This window comes from Cibotium barometz, chromosome 49 (assembly GCF_041138505.1).
Source record: "Cibotium barometz isolate CiBa-2024 chromosome 49, ASM4113850v1, whole genome shotgun sequence".
Classification (NCBI taxonomy): Eukaryota; Viridiplantae; Streptophyta; class Polypodiopsida; order Cyatheales; family Cibotiaceae; genus Cibotium; species Cibotium barometz.
The window spans coordinates 20,416,866-20,443,501 of record NC_141094.1 but is presented as its reverse complement, the minus strand read 5'-3'; the positions used below and the strand labels follow the sequence as shown (position 1 = coordinate 20,443,501).

Genomic DNA, 26,636 nt, shown 5'->3' with positions numbered 1-26,636 from the left:
TAGACATGGGGACTGCACATGGATTGGCCATCCTGAATGGCCTACAGAGATTCCCGACATCGGGCGGTTTCACTTGCTTTCCACATAGGCATGGTGCTAGTACAATGGACTATGTTATGGCTCAGCCCAGTCTCATTCCCTCTTTTCAAGATTTTATGGTAGGCACTAGGCCGGTTGGAATAGCAGTGGATCATGCTATCTTGTCCTTCACTCTCACATTTCAGTTCAGCACCGCTCCATTGGGACAGGTCTCCACACACACTCGTTATACCTTTACGAGGGAGACTGACACCGTGTACACGGATGAGATATACAGACGCTTATGTGCCGAGGAGCCGCGACGGCCATTAGATGAGCTCACTCAAATATTGATAGATACGCTTCATGCTACAGCATCAGAGGCATATCCCCATAGTCAGCCTACACGGAGACGATATGGGAACATGCCCCAGAACAGTTGGTATGATGAGGAGTGCAAAGAGATGAGGATCAGATTACAGAGAGAGGTGCTCATGGGTGTTACCACTCACAGACAGTCACGGATTACCTTCCGGCACCTAGTGCAACGGAAGAAGAGGGCTTATCTTGCTCAGTTAGAGAGGGATTTGTATCAGTTATTTATGAGTCGGGACTCAGGCGAGGCATGGAGACTATTTCATGAGCATTCACCATCACCAGCCATTACCTCCACAGAGATTTGGGGTGAGTATGCAGCATCCCTGTACACAGCAGTAGGACAGCCGCCCCTGCCAGACCCATCGGAGCCATGCCCAGAGACATGTGCTTTCTTTACTGCTGAGATGGGTAAAGAAAGCTATTGACAGGATGAGGACTGGGAGAGCATATGATCATGATGGTTTGGTAGCAGAGCACTTTATTCATGCCAGAGATATGCTTGCAGAGCTTATTGCTATGATGTTTAACCGAGCCATGTGTGAGGGTTTTCCTGAGACTTGGAATATGTCCACGATTGTGCCTATCTTCAAGTCAGGGGATCCCATGCTTCCTGGGAATTATCGTACCATCATGATTGGTCACACATTGGCTAGATTATATGCATCTATTCTTGAGCAGGAGTTGAGTAGATGGGCAGAGAGAAAGGGCATACGTGCATCAGGGCAGGCAGGGTTCAGGAGAGGTTTCTCCACTCTTGACCATATCTTGACACTCAGAGCTATTATTGAGGAGGGCAGATTATATCGCAGGAGGATTTATTGTTGCTTTGTGGATTTCCGCAAAGCTTTTGACACAGTACCGAGAGCCAGACTGATGCGCAGACTACAGGAGATGGGAGTGCCCACAGAGCTGATTTGGGGAATCGTGGCTTTATACAGGACAGTTGTGGGACAAGGGTATATCTGAGATGGTTCACTCCACTATTGGAGTGAAACAGGGCTGCCCCCTTTCTCCCACCTTATTTGGGATGTACGTGGATGAGGTTTCAGACTATGTAGAGCGGGAGGGTGACAGAGGAGCACAGCTAGCAGGGACATGGATTCCGCCTATATTGTATGCTGATGATATTGTGCTGATCTCAGATTCTCCAGAGGGGATGCAGCGTCATTTGGATGCATTGCACACATTTGCACAGGACAGTGGATTGTCTGTTAACCTTGGTAAAACCAAGGTGATGGTGTTTAACACCACAGCACAGTGGGTTAGGAGGTCAGTACCACCTTTACATATGGTCAGGAGACAGTGGAGTATACAGATGCATATACTTACCTTGGTGTGGTTTTCAGTGGCCCACTATTTTCTTGAGAAGAGCAGCGGAGACCAGATTGACCAGAGCTTATGCAGCATTGGGGAGACTAGAGAGGATGTGTTCGCAGGTTCAGTTTCAGGAACCTCGAACAAAGCTCTGGCTCTTTGACACTTTGGTCCCTTCAGCCATGCTGTATGGAGTGGAGATATGGGGACCCTCAGTGGATCACCACAGCCGAGCTGGTAGCACTGATGGATGGAGACATATGGAGAGGCCCTTGGTTTCTATGATTTCCCGGATGATTAGGGCCAAGGCCTCCGTACCACATGATATTATCCGTGCAAGGATGGCTGCCCCCCCATTGGTGGTAGAGGCACTCACTCGATCAGTCTCCTTTATACATAGCACTTGGGCTCTCCCTAGAGACAGATATGCTCGCTTAGCCCTGGAGTCTTCACGACAGTTGGCATCACAGGGAGACGGATCATGTTGGTATGCACAGATGACAGCTTGGTTCCAGTTGCATGGCTTTAGTATGGAAAGGCTACCTCCATTTCAGTACTCCCTGGATGCACCCTCCCTCTCTCTCACACGGGCAGAGATTACCAGACTTATCAGGCAGGACTTGATTCAGCTGGACACTAGGAGGACATGGATACAGCCGACACAGGAGCTTGGTACGAAGATGGCTTTCTATAGAGATCATCTTCTCCAGCTCACGCAGGATGGGTTTGTGATTAGACCCAGCTACATGGATACTCATCTTTCTCATGGGGTACGGTGTGTTATTGGTCAGATGCACACATCCTCACACCAGCTAGAGATTGAGACTGGTAGATTCAGAGGAGTACCAGCTGAGGCCAGGATTTGTCAGCTATGCCAGATGGAGCCAGAGACAGAGTTACATTACATATGTCACTGTCCAGTCTATTATGAGATACGAGGCCGTTTTCACTGCCTGTTTAGAGAGGGTTTCGGACCACTTTCTAGAGTCATGAGATACCAGGATCAGAGATGCCTTGGATTATACTTGCTGGAGCTTCGTAGACATAGAGAGGGTCTCTTGAGAGGGACGGGATCAGAGAGGGAGACACACCTACAGAGGCAGATTACAGACTTCTTTCGACCAAAGATTGAGCAGTCAGGCCAGCAGGCATTGCAGCTAGCCCCAGAGTATAGCCGCACTAGAGGTACACTGATTGATCGGGCTATAGAGCTGGGGCCGTCCAGGCGCCCCAAGATGAGAGGCCCATCTCGACACCGGCGGAGACTACAACAGAGGATCAGGACCATACTAGCACGGCATGGGAGACGTCCAGTCAGAGTACTCACCATGGAGGACATTGAGGATATCCGCCATCGACCGATGAGAGACATCTTTGGATAGTGATGTGTATGATGCTTACCTTTGTTGCTAGAGTTTTCCTCCCAGATGTTATCCATTAGGAGCTCCTAGTACCCCTCACAGTTATTTCAGTTTCAGTTAGTTGTTTTTAGCTTTTCTTACACAGACATTGTATCAGATCCACCAATTGTTGTAACCTTTTTGGTCTCATAGGTCATTTTGGCCTTTTGAAGACGTTAATATATCATTTCATTTTCATTTCTCTCTCTCTCTCTCTCTCTCTCTCTCTCTCTCTCTCTCTCTCTCTCTCTCTCTCCCCCGCTGCCTGCCTGCCCCCCCCTCCCGCTGCCTGCCCTTCGCTCTCTCTCCCGTTGCCTGCCTGCGCCCCCCCCCCCTCTCTCCCTCTGTTCACTTCCACCTGCGCCCCCCCCCCCCTTCGCTCTCTCTCCCGCTGCCTGCCTGCGCCCCCCCCCCCCCCTCTCTCCCTCTGTTCGCTTCCGCCTGCGCCCCCCCTTCAAGAGCAAATCCATCCATGGATGAAATATAGCTATTTTTATTTTGAACCTCAATTTCGAACTAGATGCAATAGAACCCATTGTAATTTAAACTCTTAAGAGTCTTAAGAGTTCATTTTGAGTTATTTTTTTTTCAGTTTTATGCCTCTTTGGCATCGACACCCAGAGTGGAATGTAAATGGATGTACCTGATCTGTCCCATAGGTCCGGATTCGGCCTCCCGTGGACGTTAATATAACTTTCTTTCTTTCTTTCTTTCTCCCGCTGCCTGCCCGCGCTCCCCCCCCTCCCGCTGTTCGCCCACCTGGGCTGGCCCGTCTGTTCGCTCGCCCCTGTTCGCCGCCTGCTGTCTCGAACCTGCTCGCCGCCTAGTCGCTCGAACCTGCTCGCCACCTGCTGTCGCCTCCCTCTCTCTCTTCGAACCTGCTCGCCATTGCTGTCGCCTCTCTCTCTCTCTCTCTCTCTCTCTCTCTCTCTCTCTCTCTCTCTCTTCGCTATTCGCCCACCTGGGCTGGCCCGTCTGCTGTCGCCTCGCCTCTTCTCTCTCTCTCTCTCTCTCTCTCTCTCTCTCTCTCTCTCTCTCTCTCTCTCGCCCTCTCCCGCCTACTGCCCCACTTGCTGACGCTCTCTCTCTCTCTCTTTGCTTCGCTACTGCCGCTGCCTTCTGTTCGCTTTGCCCCTGTTCACCACCGCCTTCTGCTCGCCGTTGTTCGCGCCCCTGCTCGCCGCCACCTTCTCTCCCGCTATGCTGGCCCGTCTGCCTATCCGCTAGCCCCTCCACGTCCCTTTTCCCACGCACCCTTCCTCAGGCCCCCAAGGCAGCAACATAACTCTCTCTCTCTCTCTCTCTCTCTCATGGAGATGTTCTGCCGCAGATCTGCGTTTTAGGGTTTGGCTGCACTTTCTGAATTTCAGATCTGCAATCTCTCTCTCTCTCTCTCTCTCTCTCTCTCTCTCTCTCTCTCGCTTCTTCCATGGCTTCCCCTTTGCGCAACCCAACGAAGGCGACCTTTATGGTCACAAACAAGAGGATAACAAATGTGGAAAAGGACATGAAGGAATGGAAGGCGGAGATGGAGGGATGGTGGAAGGAGAAGCCAACTTTCTCCAAATGGTATTCAATGAGGGTAAGCGGTGGAAAGAGGAGGAGGAGGACCTCATAGCAGAAGTCAAAGACCTTCACGGGGAAGTCAACACGCTCAAAGGCGTAATTTCAGCTCTTCAGAGGGAGCTTGCAGAGGCTAAGGCAAATGGTGGACTTGAAGAAGGTGAAATTCAGCCATCCATGATAGAAGAGCTCAAGGTTATCAAGGAACAAGTACGGGCAATTAAGGAAGAAGAGAAGCAACACGAAGCAAAGACTTCCTCATGGGTGGAAGTCATCACCAAGACTCAAAGGAAGATGGATGAAGCGGAGAAGTGGATAGAGGTCGCCAAGAAGGGTAAAGGTAAGGAGATAACAACCCCTACACCTACAATCATTAACATGAATTTGGAAGAGGAACAACGAAGACGTACACGTGCTTTGCATGTGAGGATTACCGGCCTTAAAGACGGGGATAAAGTTGAAGAGGAGGTGAAAGAGCTTATGGTGTTGATGGGGATTGACAGTCCGGCACACGCAAAAGCCTGGAGAGTGGGCAAAAAAAGCAGAGGCATCGGGGAAACATCAAAGGAAAGAGCTCTCATACTTCGCTTCCCCTCTATTGAGGCGAAGAAGGAGTTCTTGAAGAGGCGACCCACTTTAAAGAATACAAGCATTTTTCTTGGTGACGATCTTACTCTTTCACATCTTGCACATATGAAGGAAGTCATGCCAGAGATTAGGGCGGCAAGAGAAAACGGAAAGATAGCATTTTATAGAGAAGGGAGGGTGGTCATCCTGGAGCGACGCTCTACATGACGGTGCGAGACCTATGGGACCAAATTAAAGCTCGCAGCCTGGAACTGCAATGGATCCCTCAGACTTGATGTAGGTGCCTTTGAGGACAGCTTTAGAGATAGAGATATAGTCTTCTACTCGGAGACTCACCATGCCCCTGGTCAGATGATGCCACACGTGACAGGATATAGATGGGAGATAGCTTGCAAAGTAGGGACGAGATCGGTACACAGTAGTAGAGGATCAGGGGGGTGGCAGTTCTTTTCAAGGAGGAGCTGCAACCGCTTCTACACATCGTTCAGAGAGATGATCAGGCCAGATATATGTGGGTGAGACTGAGGGCCGACACAGGCAGATCTGTATATTGCCATATGCTATTTTGCTCCTAGTACACCGACATATGCAGCACCTAGAGGGTAGTCTCCTTTCTCTGTGCTAGATGATGACATATGGGAGTTCTCTAGGGATGGAGACATCATCCTGTTAGGGGACTTTAATGCCCGGACGGACAACCGCCAGACAGCCTTTTATGATACCTCAGAGGAGATGCTGAGAGAGCTGGACACTCTGGATATGGGATTAGACAGACGCTCACAGGATGTGGAGTGCACAGAGTATGGGAGATATTTGGTAGATATGGGGACTGCACATGGGTTGGCCATACTTAATGGCTTGCAGAGGTTTCCGTCTCAGCAGCTGGATTTACTTGCTTTCCACATAGACATGGTGCTAGCACAGTGGATTATGTTATGGCTATGCCGAGCTTTGTTTCATGCATTGAGGACTTCATAGTTGGATCTCGGCCCATTGGGGTAGTAGTGGATCATGCATTGTTGACATTGACCATCTCTTTTCACTTTACCATAGCTCAGAGGACATGAGGGGCAGATCACACTCGATATACTTTTACTTCAGAGACTGATGCTGTCTACAGAGATGGGATTTATAGACGTCTGTACACAGAGGAGCCAGGGAGACCTTTGGAGGAGCTGACCCATATACTGACAAAGACTTTACAGGATGCAGCGAGAGAGGCATATCCACATACTCAGCCTGGACAGAGACAGCGTTCTAGGTGTATGCCCCAGAACAGCGGGTATGATGAGGAGTGCAGAGAGACAAGAGCCCGACTACAGCGGGAGGTTGCTTTGGGAGTCACTACTCACCGACAGTCACGTATTGCCTTCCAGAGCACAACACCAACGGGTTTACTGTAGCTTTGTGGATTTCCGCAAAGCATTTGATGCAGCGCGTCGAGCCAGACTACTGCAGAGACTCCAGGATTTGGGGGTACCATCAGACATGATTTGGGGGATCATGGCATTATATGAGTCAGTCATAGGGCACGTGAGATGCCCTGGAGGATTATCAGAGGAGATCTCTAGTACCATTGAAGTGAAGCAAGGATGCCCACTATCTCCCACTCTCTTTGGCCTCTACATGACAAGATTTCGGCCTTCATTGATAGAGGAGGGGGAGGAGGCGTATCACTAGCAGGCATCCTTGTTTCCATACTACTTTATCCTGATGACATTGTGTTGATTGCAGATTCTCCAGAGGCTCTCTAGAGGCTTCTTGACACGTTACAGGACTTTTGTGCACAGCGGGATCTCAAAGTAAACCTTAGGAAAACCAAGGTTATGGTCTTCAACACATCCCCTATTTTCACATCTCCACTGAGTTTCACCTACATGGGCAGCCCAGTGGAGATTGCATACTCATATGTGTACTTGGGATTAACTTTTACAGGACCGGTCTTCTCGATGAGCCATGCTGCAGAGGCTAGACTGATGCGAGGGTATGCCTCTCTTGCTCTCATGGAGAGACAATGCTTCCAAGCCCACTTCCAAGAGCCGAGGACCAAGATGTGACTATTTGACACCTTCCGACCTTCGTCACTCTAGCATTGATGTATGGAGCACCCTTCTCGGCACTTGATCTTACAGCGGCCAAATGGTCGAGGATAGAGAGGCCTCCGGTCATGATGCTCTCCCGTCTGATACGCAGCAAACCATCAGTCCCAAATGATATTATCCTGGCAGCGTTTGATGCAGCACCCATGGTAGTAGAGGCATTCTTCCAGACAGTCGCATACATTCACACGATCAATGCCATGCCCTCCTGGAGACTCCCGAGGCTCCACCTACAGTCCTCCCAACAGCTAGCAGCAGATGGGCACGAGTCATGGTATAGCCAAGTATGCACCTGGTTCACGAGGCAAGGACTCAGGACGGATCCCCCCCCCCTTCCAGTATGACCCGGACTCCCCGTTCATCAGGCTCTCTCAGGATGACAGGAACCAGGTGATCATATATGATTTATTGGGACTATACATACAGGATACAGCCTGGATCACAACACTATCTCACACAAACGGCAGTACTACATGGATACTTTCATGAGGCTTACAGAGGAGGGTTTCATACTCTTGACATGTACATGTCACATGCCATGCGGATTGCAATGGGCCACTTGTGGGTGTCATCGCATTGCCTGAGGATAGAGACAGGGAGAGCCATGCAGATACCTCATGAGGAGAGGATATGCACTATGTGCCAGCAAGAGGTCGAGTCAGAGGATCACTTCATATACAGATGCACCATATATTATGAGATTCGAGGGAGGTTCCACTGTCTCTTCAGAGAGGGGTTTAGACCCTTATCTAGGATTGTGGATTACCCAGATCAGCAGTGCCTGGGACTCTTTCTACTACAGCTTCATCGCCACACAGACTCACTGATTAGGGAGTCAAGACCCCATGGGAGACACCCACCCCGACCCCAGGCGACCATCACTCAGTTCTTCTCACCACGAGAGGACGCCCCACCAGCTATGGATGACATACCCACAGCCCCATCGAGCCACACATTCTTGAGTGCCCGACCCCCTGCCAGACCCCACTCTGACGTGACTCTAGACCAAGCCACAGCACTACAGCGAGCCCGATGCCCCAGACTCCCTGGACCTCGCCAGCAACATAGACATCAGCCCCAGCTTGAGGAGATCTTGGAGAGGCACAGAGCCACCTTCCCACGCCCGGCGGATCTGCAGAGCCTTCTACAAGCTAACCGCATGCTTGATATCCTTGACGGCCCCCTCCTCCTACCTGGGGGTTAGCTCCATAGGTTGTATGATGATGGTCCCACTTTGTATCATATAGCTCAGATTTCACATTCTCCGCTCATAGCTCTAGTCTTTGTTTTCTTTGTACTATGATGAGATTACATGGACACTATTGTATCACTTTTGGTCTCATAGACCCACTAGGTCTTTTGAAGACGTTTAATATAACTTTCTTTCTGTCCATCAGACTCGAGATGATCAGACGAGTTCATACTTAGTTTTGTGTCCAATTTCTTGAGTGAACACCTCATGCAAGAAATGATCCAGTGGTACTATAACGCCAATGAATCTATGTACAGCTACATCATTGCTTAGCAAAGGTCGTTCCAATGGTACAGTATATCATTACCATGTAAGAAGCTGGATGCTTTTTCCCTTCCTCTAAATCATGTATACATCAACTTTCTTTCGTGCCTTCTTATGTAACTAAAAGCACTTAGAGTACACAAAATCAAGAGCTGAGATCCCGCCCGCCCACCCCCGAGCAAGTGGCAGCATGTACAGCCGTGTGTTTCAAACCCCCTGCAGACATACCTGGACAGGTGGAGTATTTTGGGCTGCCAGTTGGGCCTTGATACTTCCGCAGAGCAGCAGATCGCCCCTCTCCTCCTGAGCATTCGGAGGAAGCTCCTTTACTAGAGCACAGCTAGACTCACTGGCAAGGATGGTGGTGGTGGCCAACCAGGTTCTATTGGCCACCATGTGGTACATTACCTCTTGGTGGGCTTTTCACCGATCATGCATTGGACAGATTCAGAGATTGATCCAAAACTTCCTCCAGTCAGGCGGTGATGGACGCCCTGCAAGGGCCAAGATGGCTCGGAACGTGCTCATACAGACCTCTTGGGCAAGTTGAATGTGTGTGGTCTCCAGCCAGGCGATGAACCCCGGAAGGATTTCTTGATTAGCCGTATCTCTTCAGGGCTTCCCACTCGTGGGGGCCCTGGATGCCAAATGGATCTTCTCTGAGGCTCCTTTGCATGGCTTAGGACACTGTTTTGAGGATAGATTTTCTGCGAGCCTTTTCCACACATGGCAGCTCCTCTGTCCAGCCCTGATTCACGTTTCTCCCACCACACAGGAGGAGCAGGATGGACTGAACCTTGCTTGGAACCCCTACTTTCGCATCCCTTTTGGCCACTTGGTGTATGCCCGGTCTCATTTCTCATGGGGTCGCCTGCCATAGCACACTTAGCAGGCTCCCCTTCTTGGCATGAGAGGGACCTCCACCATTACCCTCGATATCTACACAGCCATTCCCCCGAACGGACTCCTCCCTCTAGAAGAACCCCCCGATGTTGGTTTCTCCCATGGAAGCATCATAAGCACCTTCGAGGTTGGCCCTTGGGGCCAACTGCTTCCCTCCCAGTGGTAGCCTCGAGATAAACACCCCCCCCCCCCCCCCCCCCCCCCGAGAGGATCCGAGTTGTGGAGCACCATGGACGGAAGTGGTCCATCGATCCCCCTCCTCTCGAGGTCAGGGGCGTCGCATCTTGGCATCTATGGGTTTGGGAGACCTGCCTGCTTGTTCATGCAGTGGGACCCATGAGAGTGGTAATGCCGTGATTCAGGGTCCCCCTACACCGATGGCAACATTCATTTCTTCGATTACACTACCCGCCTGGGTAGAGGGATTTTACTGCAATCCATTCACGACACCCCTGCCGTCAATGGAATGGAGCAGCTTCTGGCACACTTTTTCTTTGGCTACTGGCCCATACAAGCCTCGTAGTTGGCACTTGCCTGGCCATCGCTGTGCGACCGGCAAGTTGCCACCAGTGCAGCCCCCCCAAGGAGAGCCAGCGGAACTGCCTTTGGGATTGCCCAAAGCCCAGCAATTATGGCAAGGCGTCCTCCAACTCTTCACATCTGATCTTGAGCGCTGCCCGCACAGTCACATGGGGTGTAGTTGTCTAGATAGCAGAGGCAGGCCAGGCCTTATTTTATGAGGATCACAAGAGTGGCTTAGCACTGGTTCTCACCCATCTCCGCATCTCCGTGGTTACAGTGGCCACTGCCCCGGTTCGACCATGGGAGCCCATGACAGTGGGCACCAGCCAGCGATGGGAGCTCATCAGCATCTTTTGAGCCACATGGGTGGATCTCATTCACACACTGAGGGCCCTTTGACCGGCGAGTCAGAGCACATGCAGTAGAGGCGAAAGGCGTTCCTTTGCACTTGGACCCCTGGACCCTTCCTTTCCAGGAAGGACGGAGGAGTTTCCTAGCATTATAGGCCACCAAAAAAACTAAAAGCAGTTAAACAGGAACTAGTACCCAATGTGGTAACTGCAGATTTTCAAATCATATTACATCAACCGAGGCTTATCAAGAATCCAGTTCAACCTTGGAGGTTTGTTATTTTCAATTCTTTGACTGTAACAGAACGCTATATTTATAGTAGTAGAACTTCAACCTTGATCTTCTCTTTCTATCTTTGAAAGCACAAGAAATCTTCTTATGAAGCTCCTTGTGTAAGTTGGCCCTTGTTTCTACTACTAACATGGCTTGTTGCAGAATAGCAATAGGTCCATAAAGAGGGTGCTTGATCCACGGTATTAATTGGGAATGCTAGAGCTGCTCTTCATGTCTTTTCGCCCCACGAAGCATAAACAGTTTGTGATTACTTCCCCAAATTGGCCATTCCGTGAAATCTCTTAAGATTGTCAACATTCTACCACTATTTCCAATCCACACACCACACCTTTAAAAATAAATGAACTACTAGAATATGTGCACTCTAGAAAAAAAACATTGCCATTAAGAGTTTGTTGCATCACACACTTTCAAATTGACAACCCCAAACTTTCTGCTGCTGCCTTGGTCAATGGTGCCACATTCCAAGCTAGCCGTCTCCCATGTCATAGCATGCAAACGTGGCAGAGACACCTGCAAAATTCGACTTAACATTTAAATAGCAGATTGAAAACAGCCTGACCCTCCACTTCAAAGTCTCAGCCAACATTTTGACAAACACCTTCACATAATCCAATCAGATGCCAACAATGCCTTTGCATAGGGCTATAGCTCGATCCATGATGGACTATTTTATGAAAAAACCAACTGCATGGCCTAGTCTACTAAGAAATTATGAACCTTAGCCCAGACACATGGTAATTTACTGAGTTAAGTCTTGGAATTAGAAAATATTATTATAAAAATTGGCAATTTAAAGGATATACCACGGATCTATCCTGCATCAACTGAACCAAGCCCAAGACACATCCACGTGATGATTCAAAGTGTCTTTAAAAAATAGCAGGTGGTATGCAAAACTAAATACGAACCAAACTAAAACGGTCCAGACTTGCTTAGCAGGGTAAGGAAAAGCTTCCCTATTGCCCACCCAACTCAAGAGTGAGTTGTTGTAGAGAAAGGAGAGGGGTTGCAAGGTGTGGAGGCGGGCGGGCGGGGGGGGGGAGGGGGGGGGCGCGGGGGCGCGGGCGGGGGGGTTTGGGGGGGGGTTTGGGGGGGGTGTCGCTCTGCCCCAAGCCAAAATGGCCTATGAGACCAATACAAACACTAAGTCTGTTAAGGCCAAGTTCAGTAACAATTGAAAAAGGAACCTAATAGTAAGCTTGTGAGACTGCATGGTCTTGAGATACATCAGCTATAGACTTAGGGTTTATTAGTTTAGGCATACAGAATTCCTCAATGAGGACTTATAAAACCGCCCACTTGCCCGCCTTGCCAGCTGCTTGAACCTTGGCCAACTCTACTCCCTACTCCAAATGCATTTGGTTGAGCTCCTCTACTATTCACACCTTTGCACCCAAGTGTTTTTGACTACTTGAGGATTGTGAGCCTATCTACTTGATTTTGTAGGTCATAATTGCATAATTGTCTTTTCGGTCGCTCTTTATTATGGCGGGTGCATTCCACTCGACAGTTCGGGTATTTTAAGCAAGCAAGGCCACTTTTGGCAAGAAGGGGATATTTTAAGCAACTAAGGCTACTTTTGTTCAAAAAGGAAAAGCATGGACCATAATTATAGAGCCGGTCGACTCTCAAGGGGCATGGGCTGAATCATGAAAGAGCATGAGGAAGGGGCTGTTTTTTTTTTTTCCAAAAAGAGACTTCTATTAAGTATGAAAAAGACATACAACAATCACAGCTATTAGCTAGAAAAGAATAGAATCACCACAATATGTAAGGTGATTTCAACCACTGAGGAGCATCATGATGCCATGAAAGAACTGTGGTACTAGAGGAAAAGAAGATGCCATGGTCCCACTCACGCATAAATATCACGCACTTTGCCTGTGCAAAACGAAAGGGCCACTGAATACGAGCCCACTGGATGATATCACCACATATAGTACTAATGCACTGAGACCCAAAAATCTGGACACCCTCAATAGCCTCCATGCATCTAGCTCTCCAGATCTGCCATGCTGTAATACTGACAACAATCTCCCAACTGGTGTCGATCCTCTGTCTGGGGGGTGTATAATCAGAGTGAAGGACATCCTGCAATAAACCATGCTGGGCAATACCGCTACGAATGAAAATAGCAGAATATGTACCACTGCCCTCATAAAAAAGCTGCGGACCAGACTAGGAGAGCCAAGCAACTGGCCCCCAAGTCACATGCATGGCTCGGCCACTCAATTTGCCCATAAGTTGGGCTATAGAACCCCAAATCTGTTGTGCAGTGCTACATCCCCATAAACAATGTTGTACAGTCTCAGAATCTACCGCACACCTAGGGCAGGAAGGTGCTACACCGAAAACCGATCTCCACTGATTGGTGGGGAATGAAAGATCTGGCTCCTTCTGTATGAGTGCCAAAGTCTATGCCAATATCTGCACTGTATCACTAGAGAAATATCATAGCTCTCCCAATGAGACCTGAGAATAGAGATCCTATGCATCTGTCGAGTGAGAAGAAGCCTGGCATTCCGGACGGTGAAATTGAAAAAAGGAAGGCTTTTCAAAGGATCGAAGGCATCAATCCACTCCCACTCTCCTTGATCCCACTGAAGATATCTAATAGGACTGCCACCATATAACCACAAACACCAAGAGCCATGAGTCACTATCTGAGAAGGGTCAATGAACCAATGCTTCCCCGAACGACCAACAATCCTCACTGGACTAAGCCTAGTATCTGGGACGATCTCCTCCATACTACATCTCCTCAATCTCCCTCCAAGCATGATAGAGTAAAGGATGCAATTTGGAGCCTCCAGGCCCGGGAGAGCAATGACCTCCAGAGGTATGACTATCCTCGAAAAAACTCCCAGCCAACTCGGATGATGGTCTCCATGAAAGGTCCCAGAGAGCCACTCATACGGAATAGCTGCATCAATCTGATCAATACGAATGCAAGAGCTCCTAAGATGCTGAATGGATGCAGCTCTCCGATCCTCAAGAAAACTCTTAAAGGTCTTCCAAGCAAGAACTGTGTATGCACATCTCTCCCATCCAGACCACTGCATATAACAAGATGCACCAAGTGGCTGACTGGCCTCATCCCTAATGAGCTCGTTCCACATAATAGGTTGTCGGTCAGCCTCATCCAAAGACCTAGGAAGCCTTTGTCGCAAAAAAGATCTCATGCTTCTCCGTTGTCTGACAATGGCTGCAATAAGAGAGGAAGATGGTGCCCTAATATCAGCCTCTGTGAACAAAAATCGTGTGCTCGGCATCCAGTCTCTCCCGACACGGGGTGTACATCTAGAAATCTGATACAAGAAAAAATCCTTCCAAGGCTCAGTGCCTGGTAGAAAACCTCTAACCACAAGTTTGTAGAGCAACGCCCTGCACTGAACATCCGGATCGATAATATTCAAGTCCCCCCTCTCGTTTGGGCTGAATAACTGTGAGCCAAGCTACCCTAGCACGAGTGTCTGAGGTGCCATCCAAACCCAACCCGAGAAAATTGCGGATCAATCTCCGCAATTGTCCAATGCACGCACGAGGGAAGCACCAACAAGAGGCAATAAACCAAGGTGAGGCAGCAATACCTGATCAGCCACACCAAAGCTCTGGAAGCTAAATCTAATCTCCTGGAGCTCCAATGAAGAAGCTTCTTCCGGATACTCATAAGTACCGGAGCAAACTGCTGTGTAGGAGAAATATCAATCCTAACCTAGCATCCCAAATATCTAGCAGTGCATCCTCTACTGATCCAGGTAAAACCAAGCTCTGCACCCCAAGCAACTCTCGATGAATGACTAACCTAAAAAACCAACAGATTTGTGCCAATAAATGAGTGCCCCTGCTGCCAAACTGAACTCCTCTAGTGCTACCCGGAAGGAACATAAGCATATTTGTGAAGCCTCCAAGAACATGGCTATGTCATCAGCTAACTCAGAGTCAACCAATTCCTCTTGACTACGAAGAGGCAACCTCACTGTTCTATGGGGATGCGCATAAATATAAAGGCCGGCAGCAGTTAATTATCTCTTCTCTCTCTCGACTGGCTCCCGCAGACGCTAGTAGCACAGCAGCTCGAGTTTCTCTTCATGCAGGCTCTTATCCATACTGAAAGGGCAGCAACTATCTATTTCTCTCTCTTTCTTTTGGGCTGGCCGACAGCAGAATTCTTCCTATCTATTGTTGGTCGCCTACTACAGGCTGGCCGAGAGCTGCTGGTTCTATCTCTTGCTTCAGATACCAAACACACAGCATGATGCCAAAAGTAGCCTTGGTTGCTTAAAATGTCCCCTTTTTGCCAAAAGTGGCCTTGCTTGCTTAAAATACCCCACTTTTAAGCTTTTCCCCAAACTTGCTCCCCAAGCTGGAGCTAGGCGCCCTGTTTTGTCCACGTAGACCTGTCCAAAAGTAATAATATGTCCACTCCTTTGTTAATAGGGTGTGAAAACACTATCTCCTCTCTTTAGTGGCGAAAATCCCATGGTACTTTTTCCCAGATGCCATCTTTCAGGCCAAAATCTTGCCGGTTGATGTTCTCGCTTTCTTCTGTGGAAAGATCCCCGTTCACACCTGGGTTCCACCTAGTGTATAAAACACTGGTCGTCGAGACGGATGAGGGAACCAAATGGTGACACATGAGGCATAGGTTGCCAACAGATTGAAAGAATCCAATAACCTCTCAGTCCCCAAATGGACAGAGGGATCATGCATGCCATCCACATACCAGAGCATGGAATCCTGTACTCCCACACCCCTGCGGAGTCACTAGAGAGAGCACAATCCCTTCTGAGAGCCAAACATCCCCGCCCCCAGAAATCTGGACCTTCCACCTGTCAGTTGCAGATCCAGGACATACTCCAAGGAGACAGAGACCACAGGAGATGGACTCTATCACAGCTCTGTGTTCTCTCATGGAGGAGGATGGTACTACCCTCCTGTCTGCCTGCAGCCTCCATGAGTTTATTTCTCCTTTGCCCCTTCTCTTTCTTCCACCTCTCCTTTCCCTTCTGTTCTTCTTTTTCTCTATCGGCCCTCTTTTGGCTCCTCCCCTTCCTTGTGCAACTTGTTTTCCCTGCTTCTTTCACCCCTCATCGTTTTCTTGTGACAGATTTGCACTTCTTTTTGGATTTTGTATCACATTTGGCTCATCCCCTTAGAGACTCCATGGCAGTCGCTCTCCATCCCTGACCGACACCTTCCCCCTCTTTGAGACCGACCAACCATCTTCTCTGGACCTCCAAAGCTCTGTTCAAAGCCATCACCCTTGTGTGTGTGTTAACAACACGCTCCTTTGCAAGAATAGAGCATATTTGCAGCTCTAAAATAAAACTTGGTTCTTTGGATATCTCATACACACACACAGCATTTTCCCTACAACTTTCTAACGCAATGCTGAAGGTTTCTTGCAAGGGTAGGCTTGATGTGGCTGTCATGATCTTCACATCCTTTGTCACAGAAGAACTTCACAAGTGGAGGAAAGAGAATCCTGGATGATCAAAATCTGCCATTTACTAAAAACCTATGTATATGACTGGCAAAAATCTAGCCAACTTTTGCCCCCTTCTCTTTTTTCATCCCGTGCCACACCTTACCTCAAAAACCTGGCCAGACCTATCCTTTCTTGCCTAGGTTACACTCAAATACATTCAGTTTTCAGCGACTAGGAAGATGGCACTGCAATCAGAACAAGAACACCCATGACAAAACTTGGTACTTATGACTACAAACAGCTGATATCAGCACCTGTGATAAGAATGCAGTACCTGGCTCCTCACTGCCTCCTCCCTCCAATGTCCCTGAAATTTTTGCAGTTCATCTGCAAGCAGCCTCCGTAACCGAGGATGAAAGTCTGGAGGGAAAAGCCCCTGAATATCAGTTTGATTGAGTGATTCATACACAGACTTTCTGATTAGCTTCAGAAGACACTCCGACACCTGTATGTTTTTGATACAAGCACACAATTTTCTCATCAGCTAAGCAGTTTAAAAATGATATACTATATATATATTATCTTACAAGAGCCAAAAAGTTGGTTTTTTGAGGCCTGAAACACCAGCGCAAAAATTGTGATGCCAAGAACTTCAATAGATGATGAACTTCTCAATCACACAAGCACACTCTGACTTATCTGTTCTAAGAGTACTTGTCGTGTGTTCTTTGCTTCTTTTGCAAAGGCTCTGAAAGTACGCATGCATGTGCGTACGTGCAAGTGCCTGTGCCTGCAGGTGTGTGCTGGAGTACAAAAGCTTGCATGGTGCAACATCATTCTAGATTCTGAATTAAGCATGTGTCACAGATCCACTGTCACATGCGGATGAATTGTCTGTCTTAAGAACTGTGCAAAATGCAAAGATGAACAAAGAAAAGAGAGAGATGTTGCTGTAGCAGTGTTTTCTGTATATATGTATCAAGATGTACATAGATCCTAGCCAACATGACCTCCAAAAGGAAATACCTAAGCCTATGGGATGTCCCACAAACCTGGGATCCATAGCCAAAACTGAGGATTAAGCATGTCCACATGTTGTGCATAAGACATCCCGCCCTGCTACGCTTGATGATGGGAATCCAACTAATCTTGGATGATTGACAGCATCCCTTTACTGCATGTGGGCTCCATCCTCGGCATCCAACTTCCAAAACTTGAGGCACTCTTGACCACTTGGATCTTGTCTTCAAAACTTTCTCCCACAACCTTGGATTGCTCCGATCTCTAATGCTCTGTTCTCCATTGAAGAACATGCGCACATGTCCTTGTTGTCGCCTCCTTGGGCTGAAGACCTTCGTCCATGACCTGAAGACTAGATTTCTCCCTCCCCATTATTTGACCAACTTGGCAGATGAGTTCTATGGGCTCAAACAAAACGGGTCACCCGTGCTTGAGTTTTCCGGTAAGGTTATCACTTTAGCACAACAATTAGGGTTATCTGAGCGGGCCAAGATGGATCAATTCATTCGTGGATTGGATCCTAACATTCAGTTCACAGTTTGCAACTTCGAAGCTAGCACATAGGACCGGGCTTTGACTCTTGCTCAAAATGAAGAAATGAAGATGAACGAAGGCAAGCCAAAACAACCACAGTCTAGTACCAAAACCCAATAGCAGTAGTCTTCTTCGCAGCTAGGAGAGGGTACTCTATCTTCTAAAGACGCTAGTTCAGGGGGTAAGAAGGATAAGGAATCCGCACCTAAGAAAACCCTAAAAGGCTAAAGAAAGTATCACTAGAGGCTATCTTCCTCCAGAAGAGCAAAGAAAGTACGAGACAAAGAACCGTTGTTTCTTATGTCATACATTGGGGCACGAAAAGGAGGATTGTCAGAAATGGCAAGCGGGACAAGCTTCCAAGTAGCCTTCTTCCACAGTTTCATATCTCGCTCCTCCAGCACTAGCACTGCATACTACCACCAATGCAGTTCAATTCTTACCTTCTATGCATCCCATGCCATCCGTGGCATTTGATGCTAAGTAGGAGGGTGAGGGTGAGGCTGCACAAAAAAGCCTAATCCAAGCTTATGGCTCTGCGAAGGGTCACCAGTTTGTAGTCCTTATTGACATGGGCAATTCTGAGGATGCCATCTCTCCCTGTTTGGCTACCAAAATGAGTTGTACCTTAGTGCCCTATCATTTGGATGTGGACGGGTTTAAACTTGGTCTCCGCACCCACATCTCTCAAAAAACACAACAGTTTTCTTTCCAGGTTCAAAAGGCCTCATTCCAGTAAAATTTCATTGTCTCGCCTCTTTTGGGGTGTGACATGATCTTAGAAATCTAGTGGTTTCGCCAGTATGAACCCATTCCCAATCGCGGACAGGACATTTTTACTATCTGTAAAGGTTTTCCTAAGCCTGTCATGATTCGTGGGGATAGGAGCATTCTTGGCATTCCTTTGATTTCTCATCTCCAGCCCCAACGAGCTACACGCAAGGACGCAAAAGGAGCACAGATTTATGTTCATGCTTAGATAGCTCAACCTCATCGATAGAAGTTGTCTCATCTTCATCTTCAATCTCCCTCAGTTGGCAGATCTCTTTTCTCGACATCAGGACATTATGCTTTAGAACGATCTCCCACCCAGTCTCCCACCCTCTCGTCCCCTGAGGATCATCATATCGATTTGGTCCCTGGGGCGAAACCTCCTAGAAGGTTTCCCTATCGTCTTTCTAAGACTTTAGAGGGCAAGCTAGAAAAGCAGTCGTCTAAGCTCCTTCGAGCCCGATTTGTTCAGCCATCTTCCTTACCATTTGTTGCACCCATCCTATTTGTCCAAAAGAAGGACAAGTCTGCACACCTTTGTGTAGATTACAGCGCATTAAAAAAACTCACCATTAAGAATAAGTTTCCTATGCCCAAGATTGAGTACATTTTGGAGCGTTTAGACGGTGCAAAGTTTTTCACTAAGATCGATCTCAAAAGTGCTTACCATCAGGTCCGCATTTTTTAAGCTGACATTCCAAAAATAACTTTTCAGATAGAGCGTGGTCACTACGAGTTCGTAGTCATGCCGTTTGGGCTTACCGACGCACTGGCAACCTTCAATAAAATGATGTCCAAGATATTCATAGTACTTACTGGTAATTGTGTTTTCATATTTCTTGATGACATACTTATATTTTCAACCACTACGAAGCAGCATGAGAAAGATGTGGAGAAAGTCTTGCAACTTTTATGAAATAATGGGCTCTACATCAACGCCAAAAAGTCTATCTTCGGCATTACAAAGGTTCAATACTTGGGCTACATTATCAGTTCCTCCAGGATTCGACTGGACCCCCAAAGGTTGAAGAGATCTTGGATTGGGACATTCCTAAGACCACCCAAGGATCCATTCATTCGTGGGTCTTTGCCAGGCCTACACCACACATGTTGACCAGTTTTCCAACCTTGTAGCACCTCTCACCAACTTGCTTAAGGGGGTGAAAGCAAAAAGTCACAATTATAGACAAGGCTCTTGATGCATTCCGTGTACCCCAGAAAGCAACCTTAGAAACGCCTATTCTAAAGTTAGCATCTTGAGATGAACCTTTCGAGATCATTACCGATGCCAACAATGTAGCTATTAGAATTGTTCTTTAGCAAGACAATAGACTCGTGGCCTACTACGGCCGCAAGTTGGATGTTGCCAAAAGGAATTATTCGGTTTATGACAGAGAGCTTTTGGGTGTGATCATAGCGCTCAAACATTGGAAGCCTTTTCTTTATGGACGGGTTTTCGAGTCAAAACAGACCACCAAGCACTTAAGTGGCGATGCCAAGTGACCGGTGGAGTGATCGGCAAGCCAGATGGAGTCAAATATTCCAACAATTTGAAGGAATGATCGAGTACATCCCTGGTAAGCATAACCCAGTTGCAGATGCTCTAAGTAGAAAGACCAGCATCCAAACCATGCACGAGTCTACCATTCTCAAGATCTCTGGAAAAGACTTGGATAGCCAACATCCACTGGATCTCACAACACTCAGTGTTTTACCATCATGGATCGCTTTAGTAAGTTCTGCATACTCATCCCATGCCAACACACGGCCACAGCCGAGGACGTAGCCCACCTTTTTCTCAAACATTGGTACCTCATTTGTGGTTTACCTAGCACCATCACATCAAACAGGGATTCCAAGTTCAGCTCGCATTTTTGGAGGGCATTATTCAAGAACTTTGGGACCAAGTTGCAGTTGCCTAGTGCATTCCCACAGACAAACGGCTAGACACAAATCTATAACCAGTTGGCCTTCATTGTTCTCAAGTCATATTGTCATGACCAACAGTCCAAATGGGAACATTATCTTCTGTTGGTCCAAGCCATCTTAAACGATACTCATTCATCCAGTGCCCGACGTACTTCGTATGAGGTAGCCTTTGGTCGCCGTTTCTCTTCTCTTTTGACGTGAATGGTGTCTCCATCTCTAGAGGCTAACAAGACGATGGAATCATTCTCCGAAATCATTGAGTTAGTTAAAGACCGCTTGACCAAATCCCAGGAAGCTTACAGTAGACACGCAAATAAGTCTAGATGAGATGTCCGCTCAAGGAAGAGTTTTGGGTCTATTTGCGTATCATGAAATAGAGATTGAAACAAATGGGCAAGCATTGTCCCAAACTTGCTTTCTATAGTTTTGAACCCTTTCCTATAGTTAAGAAGCTAAGTGATGTCCTATTGAATTTAAAATTGCCTAACAGTTGGACAATGCATGATGTTTTACATGTTTCTTGGCTAAAACCATATGTTGGTCCAGAAGTTTTTTATGTTTCAAATGAACAGCAGCAAGACGTGGTTGACGAAGCAGAAATCATTGAGCTTGAGCAGATCCTTCTTCATCGTTGGAAGCATGGTTCCAGTCGAAGACTCCGTCAGTTCTACACAAAGTTTCGAGATCGAGGTACCCATGAAGCAGTTTGGCTAGATGAGGAGTTCTTTCACGAGTTGTTGGCGGACTACTTGGAAGCTATGAACTTGTTGCCAAGCTAAGTAGGAGGGAATGTCACATGCACTCTACACTGTAGTGCATGGTGACAAGATGGCTCATCATCAATGCATCATTGTACATCAATAGGACCCTTTAGGTATGATTTTGGCATACGCTGTGGCCCCATTGTGAGCCCCACTCCGGGACATGTCACAAACAAGCTACGTAGGTCTTTCCTCGGCCATAGAAGGTCAATTAGTTAGTCAAGTCCCTTAACCCACTCAAAGAGAATCATTCATGCATGTAGAAGTCAATGTAAAAGCCTTAGGGTTTGCATTAGGTTATGGTCTGCATTGCATAATATTCATCTCATGTGCATGAGAACCGCCTCACTACCCTTTGGCCATAGCATTATAACCTTTATATACCTAGATGAATCCAGGAACATGCCCAAATTCACCTTTTAGGAACGTGCATGTTATATACTCATGGTAGTCAACCCACACGGCAGCATTAAAAGCATTATAATCAGCATTATTCACCTATTTTATCAAGCCGTGTATGATAAGATTAAAGAGCCAGCCGACTTGCTCTTGAGCAAAGCGACCAGCCCTTCTCATGCATATAAATACCTAACGTTGCACTCATTCATTCAATCATAAATCATTCAAGCAATCGTCATCAAGTGATCATCTCCAAGCTGAAGCGCATACTTCTCTGCTCATCGCTTGCAGAAAACGCAGCTTCTTCATCATTCCTTCTCTTGCAGAAAACACATCATCTCAGCTTGCATATATAGTCAGTCATCGCTTGCATATTCACTTGCATATTCAGCACCTCACAGCCATAGAACAGTCCCCAATTCAACCCTTCTCTCAGCCTCAGTTTGCAGCCTTCCTACAGCCCCTAGGAAGAGTGCATTGGCATCGAGATTGGGCATCATTGGTGAAAAAAACGCTCAGCCTTTAGGGCCCACTACCCAAGCTATATTTATGTAGACATGGTTTATTCTCTAGTATCTGCATTCTAGAGTCAGTAGACCATGCTTCAGCCTTGAGTCTCAACAGTTGTATTGAGTTTTAACTTTTTTCGTACACAGCTGCTAGTACACTACTTTTGTAATATGAATCATGAATTGTGTCATTTTGTGTGCTTTCTTTCAAAGTACTCAAATGCAATACAAATACTTAACATTTGATGAATATATTAATGCATTTTTTGTGTACCATCCCAACCCCCATCCCCGTTCCCTAACTCCAGGCGTTCCCTGTAAATAACCGCTCCCTATAGGAGGCCTACAAATCCGAAGACAAAATACACATTTTTTAGACCACTTAACAAATACCAACAATGGACATTATTAACAACACTAAAACTGAAAATGACCAAGAACACTTGACACCAACACTGGGGCCGGAAAGGGCCGCTCCCCCCCTCCCAATACACTTTGTATTTCTTGGAGTATTTGTACGTACAAGTGTTCATGGGCCTCATGGCCAGATTCCTCCATGACATGGAGTGAGAACAATGAAATACAACAAGTTTTTGTCAATGAAGAATCAACTGTTGTAGTAGTCCAAATCACAGGTAGTTCCCCACCTTCACTGGGTAAACACCTACCCTCACTGGTCTTCCGGGACCGTGCACCAACAGACACGCCCGTACTAACGCCTGGCAAGGTGAAGCACCGCGATGGGAGAAATACCAAGTGCTCCCGAAAAAGTGGGGGCTCGGGGCGGCCATCAGCCAATGCTATGAGAGGATGGATAAACTCTCAACGATGCCATAATCAGTGCCATGTATGACAAGTGTAAAGATGCATAATCCCACAATGAATAATATACATGTGACATGTCAAAACCATGAGAGCAAGCCAACACTAGCCAGTGTGTAGAAGGCACTCCTAGTAAACATCACATGTGAGAAAGTGACAATGTCAACACTATAGAAACAATCCCACTGCAAGGGTAAACAGCATAAGGCATCTCCAGTAGACAACACATAAGAGAAAGCGTCTAGCATAGACAAGCATAAGGGTCAACAAGCATAAGTGACCATGAGGTATCACCAACTCCATGTGGACAAGTAAAATCCCCCCTGAAATGCATCTGCCAGACAATGCATACCAAGGAGTACTGACTATAGACCCCACATAATTTCGACCTTGTGTCTACAATTAGGCTTATCTGATGCGGACAAGAAAGGGCAGTTTTTGTATGGCCTGGACACGCACATCCAATGGGAGGTGCGTATGTTTAGACCAGCCACCTTTGAGGACGCACTCTCGCTTGCGCAGAGTGCAGAAATGAAACACAATGGTGGCAAGCCCAAGACTTCCCAGCCGGCTTCTCCCAAGGCTAACGCCTCGGGGGGCAAAAGCCAGAACCAGACGGGGTCTTCCCCAGGACACAGCCCGGGAGCCTCTGGCTCCAAGAACTCGAACAATGCGTCTAAGCTTACTCCAGACCAGAAAGCGGAGGCAGGCAAGACAGGTGGCAAGTTGAGTGCTGAGGAGCTTGCTCAGTACAGGAAGGAGGATAGATGTTACTTTTGTCACACAAAAGGACATACTTCTCGGGATTGTCCGAAGAAGCCTCCAAAGGCCGCCGCTGCCTCCACAGCTTCCGTGGTGAGCACAGCTCCCACACAGACCCCAGTGGCTACCCCTAGTTCTTCAACCCCCGGTGCTTCAGTTGGAGCAATTATTAGCCGGAAGCTCGAAGATAAGCAGAAGGGCGCCCATGACCAGGAGTATGAGCGCAACGAATTGCTCAAGTCCTTTGGCTACATAGGTGGCCAGAGAGTCGTTGTCTTGTTTGACAGCGGCAGCACGGAGGATGTGATCACGGAAGAGGCCGCTAGGCGTGCCCGCTTCGAGCTAACTCCGGTGGACAAACAAGTTGAGGGTTTTAGCACAGGTATGACTACGAGCGTCAAGTATGAAGCTCTAGGTGCTAAATTAGTGATTCAGGGCATAGAGTTTGTGCGTGACTTTATGGTTGCCCCTCTTGTAGGAGCAGACATAATTTTGGGTATCCAGTGGTTTCACAAGTTTCTTCCTGATGTCAAGTGGGACAAGCACACGTTCCAGATTGATCGGAATGTGTCAAACACCCCGGTGACCATTAAGTGTGAGCCAGGTATTCCAAACTTTCCGCTCATAAGCCACTTGCAGGCTAAGCGAGCAGTCAGGAAAGGCGCACAGTGTGCGATGATTTACGTCCAGACAGCCCAGACGGTGGCCAGTGCTTCCGAGAAGTACTCGGTTCTCCATGAAAAGTTCCAGAAGATTTTTCTTCGGGACAGTCTCCCTCCCCAGCTTCCCCCGTCCAGACCAGAGGATCACAAGATTGACCTCCTCCCAGGCTCGGAACCCCCGAGCAAGTTTCCGTATCGCCTTTCTAAGGCAATGGAATCGGAGTTGGACCGCCAACTCCAAGAATTGTTGCAAGCTGGCTTCATCCGCCCCAGCGTGTCGCCATTTGCAGCTCCGATCTTATTTGTCAAGAAGAAAGATGGGTCTTCTCGGTTGTGTGTCGATTATCGTGCACTCAACAAGCTGACTATCAAGAGCCGATTCCCGATGCCTCGAATTGACTATATTCTCGAGAGGCTGAATGGAGCTAAGGTGTTCTCTAAATTGGATTTAAAGAGTGGGTACCACCAGGTTCGGATTGTTGAGGGGGACATCCCCAAGACAGCTTTCCGTACAGAACGGGCCCACTATGAATTTGTGGTCATGCCATTTGGTTTGACGAACGCCCCAGCTACATTTAACCGCATGATGATGCGTATTTTCCGGGAGTTGATCGGAGTGTGTGTGTTCATATTTCTGGACGACATACTCATATTTTCAGCTACAGTTGAGCAGCATGACATTGATGTGGAGAAAGTCCTTAAGTTGCTGGAAAGCAACGAGCTCTATATCAATGAAAAGAAGTCAGAATTTTATCTGTTCCAGGTACATTACTTGGGATATATAATCAGTGCCGAAGGCATTCGACTTGATCCGGCTAAAGTGGCCGAGATTGTTAACTGGGAAGTACCTCAGACTGCTTATGACATTAGATCATTTGTGGGTATATGCCAGGCATATTCCACCCACATTGACAAGTTTTCTGATCTCTCGGCAGACCTCACCGATCTGCTAAAGGGAGTGAAAACAAGGAGGCAAAAGATTCGAATGACTCCACGAGCGTTGGAGGCATTCCAGAACCTCAAGGTGGCTTTGTCTGAAGCGCCTTGTTTAGCCCTTGCCTCGTGGGACGAACCATTTCAGGTGATCACCGATGCGAGTAACATCGCAATTGGAGGTGTATTGCAACAGAATGGTCATCCGGTAGCTTACATGTCTCGTAAGTTACTGCCCGCCGAAAAGAACTACTCAGTCTATGATCGTGAACTCCTAGCAGTTATACAGGCCTTGAAACATTGGAAACATTTCCTGTATGGCCGTGACTTCGAGGTTCGCACTGACCATCAGGCATTGCGCTGGATTCAGACGATGCCAAGTGCACAGTGGAGTGATCGACAACACCGCTGGAGTCGGATATTCCAGCAGTTCGGTGGCATGATTGAGTACCTTCCAGGAAAGGCCAATCCAGTGGCCGATGCTTTGAGCAGGAAGGGACAAGTATCTACAATTCAGACCACTAGACTAGACCTTGTTGGTACAGGACTAGAAGACATGAAGCACACGTACACGGATTCCGAGGAATTCGGTACTCAGTGGGAACAGGCATTGGATGCCACAGGACCATGCCATTTTCTGATACGCGATGGTTGGCTTTACTACAAAGGCCGACTATGTGTCATGAAATCATTCCGGGCAGCTCTTCTCCATGATGCCCATGATGCCATTACAGGTGGTCATAGGGGCATGAATTTGACTCTGGAGAAATTAGAACGGCAATACTATTGGCCAAAGATGAGGCGTGATGTGTTTACCTATGTACAACGCTGTGACATTTGTCAAAAGATGAAAGCTCCTCGTGGAAAGAAGATAGGGTTGTTACAGCCTTTGCCAATTCCTGAGGGTCCTTTCCAAGACATTTCGATGGACTTTGTCACAAATCTGCCTCCCAGTCCGAGTAAGCGTAATACACAGTGTTTGACTATTGTTGACAGGTTCAGCAAATTTGTGATGCTTATTCCTTGCAGGGCCAATGTGACCGCCGAGGATGTTGCCCAGCTATTCATTCGGCATTGGTACCCGATTGGTGGAATTCCTAGGACCATAGTGTCAGACCGAGATGCCAAGTTTACCAGTCATTTTTGGAGGGCAT

The 26,636-nt window shown here is 47.6% G+C and overlaps 1 protein-coding gene across 2 annotated transcripts in view; it reads right to left on the bottom strand.

Moving 5' to 3' along the window:
* Positions 1-26,636, bottom strand: part of FRS3 (FAR1-related sequence 3) — a 55,808-nt gene that overhangs the window by 16,119 nt on the left and 13,053 nt on the right. Inside the window, exons 2-3 of one of the 2 annotated variants that reach the window (XM_086786393.1) lie at positions 16,715-16,885; positions 11,355-11,459 (exon numbers count right to left, since the gene is read on the bottom strand). In XM_086786393.1, coding sequence (XP_086642519.1) covers positions 11,355-11,459; positions 16,715-16,885 — 276 coding nt within the window. The remainder of the gene's footprint in view (positions 1-11,354; positions 11,460-16,714; positions 16,886-26,636) is intronic. The other variant, XM_086786394.1, reaches the window with a different exon arrangement.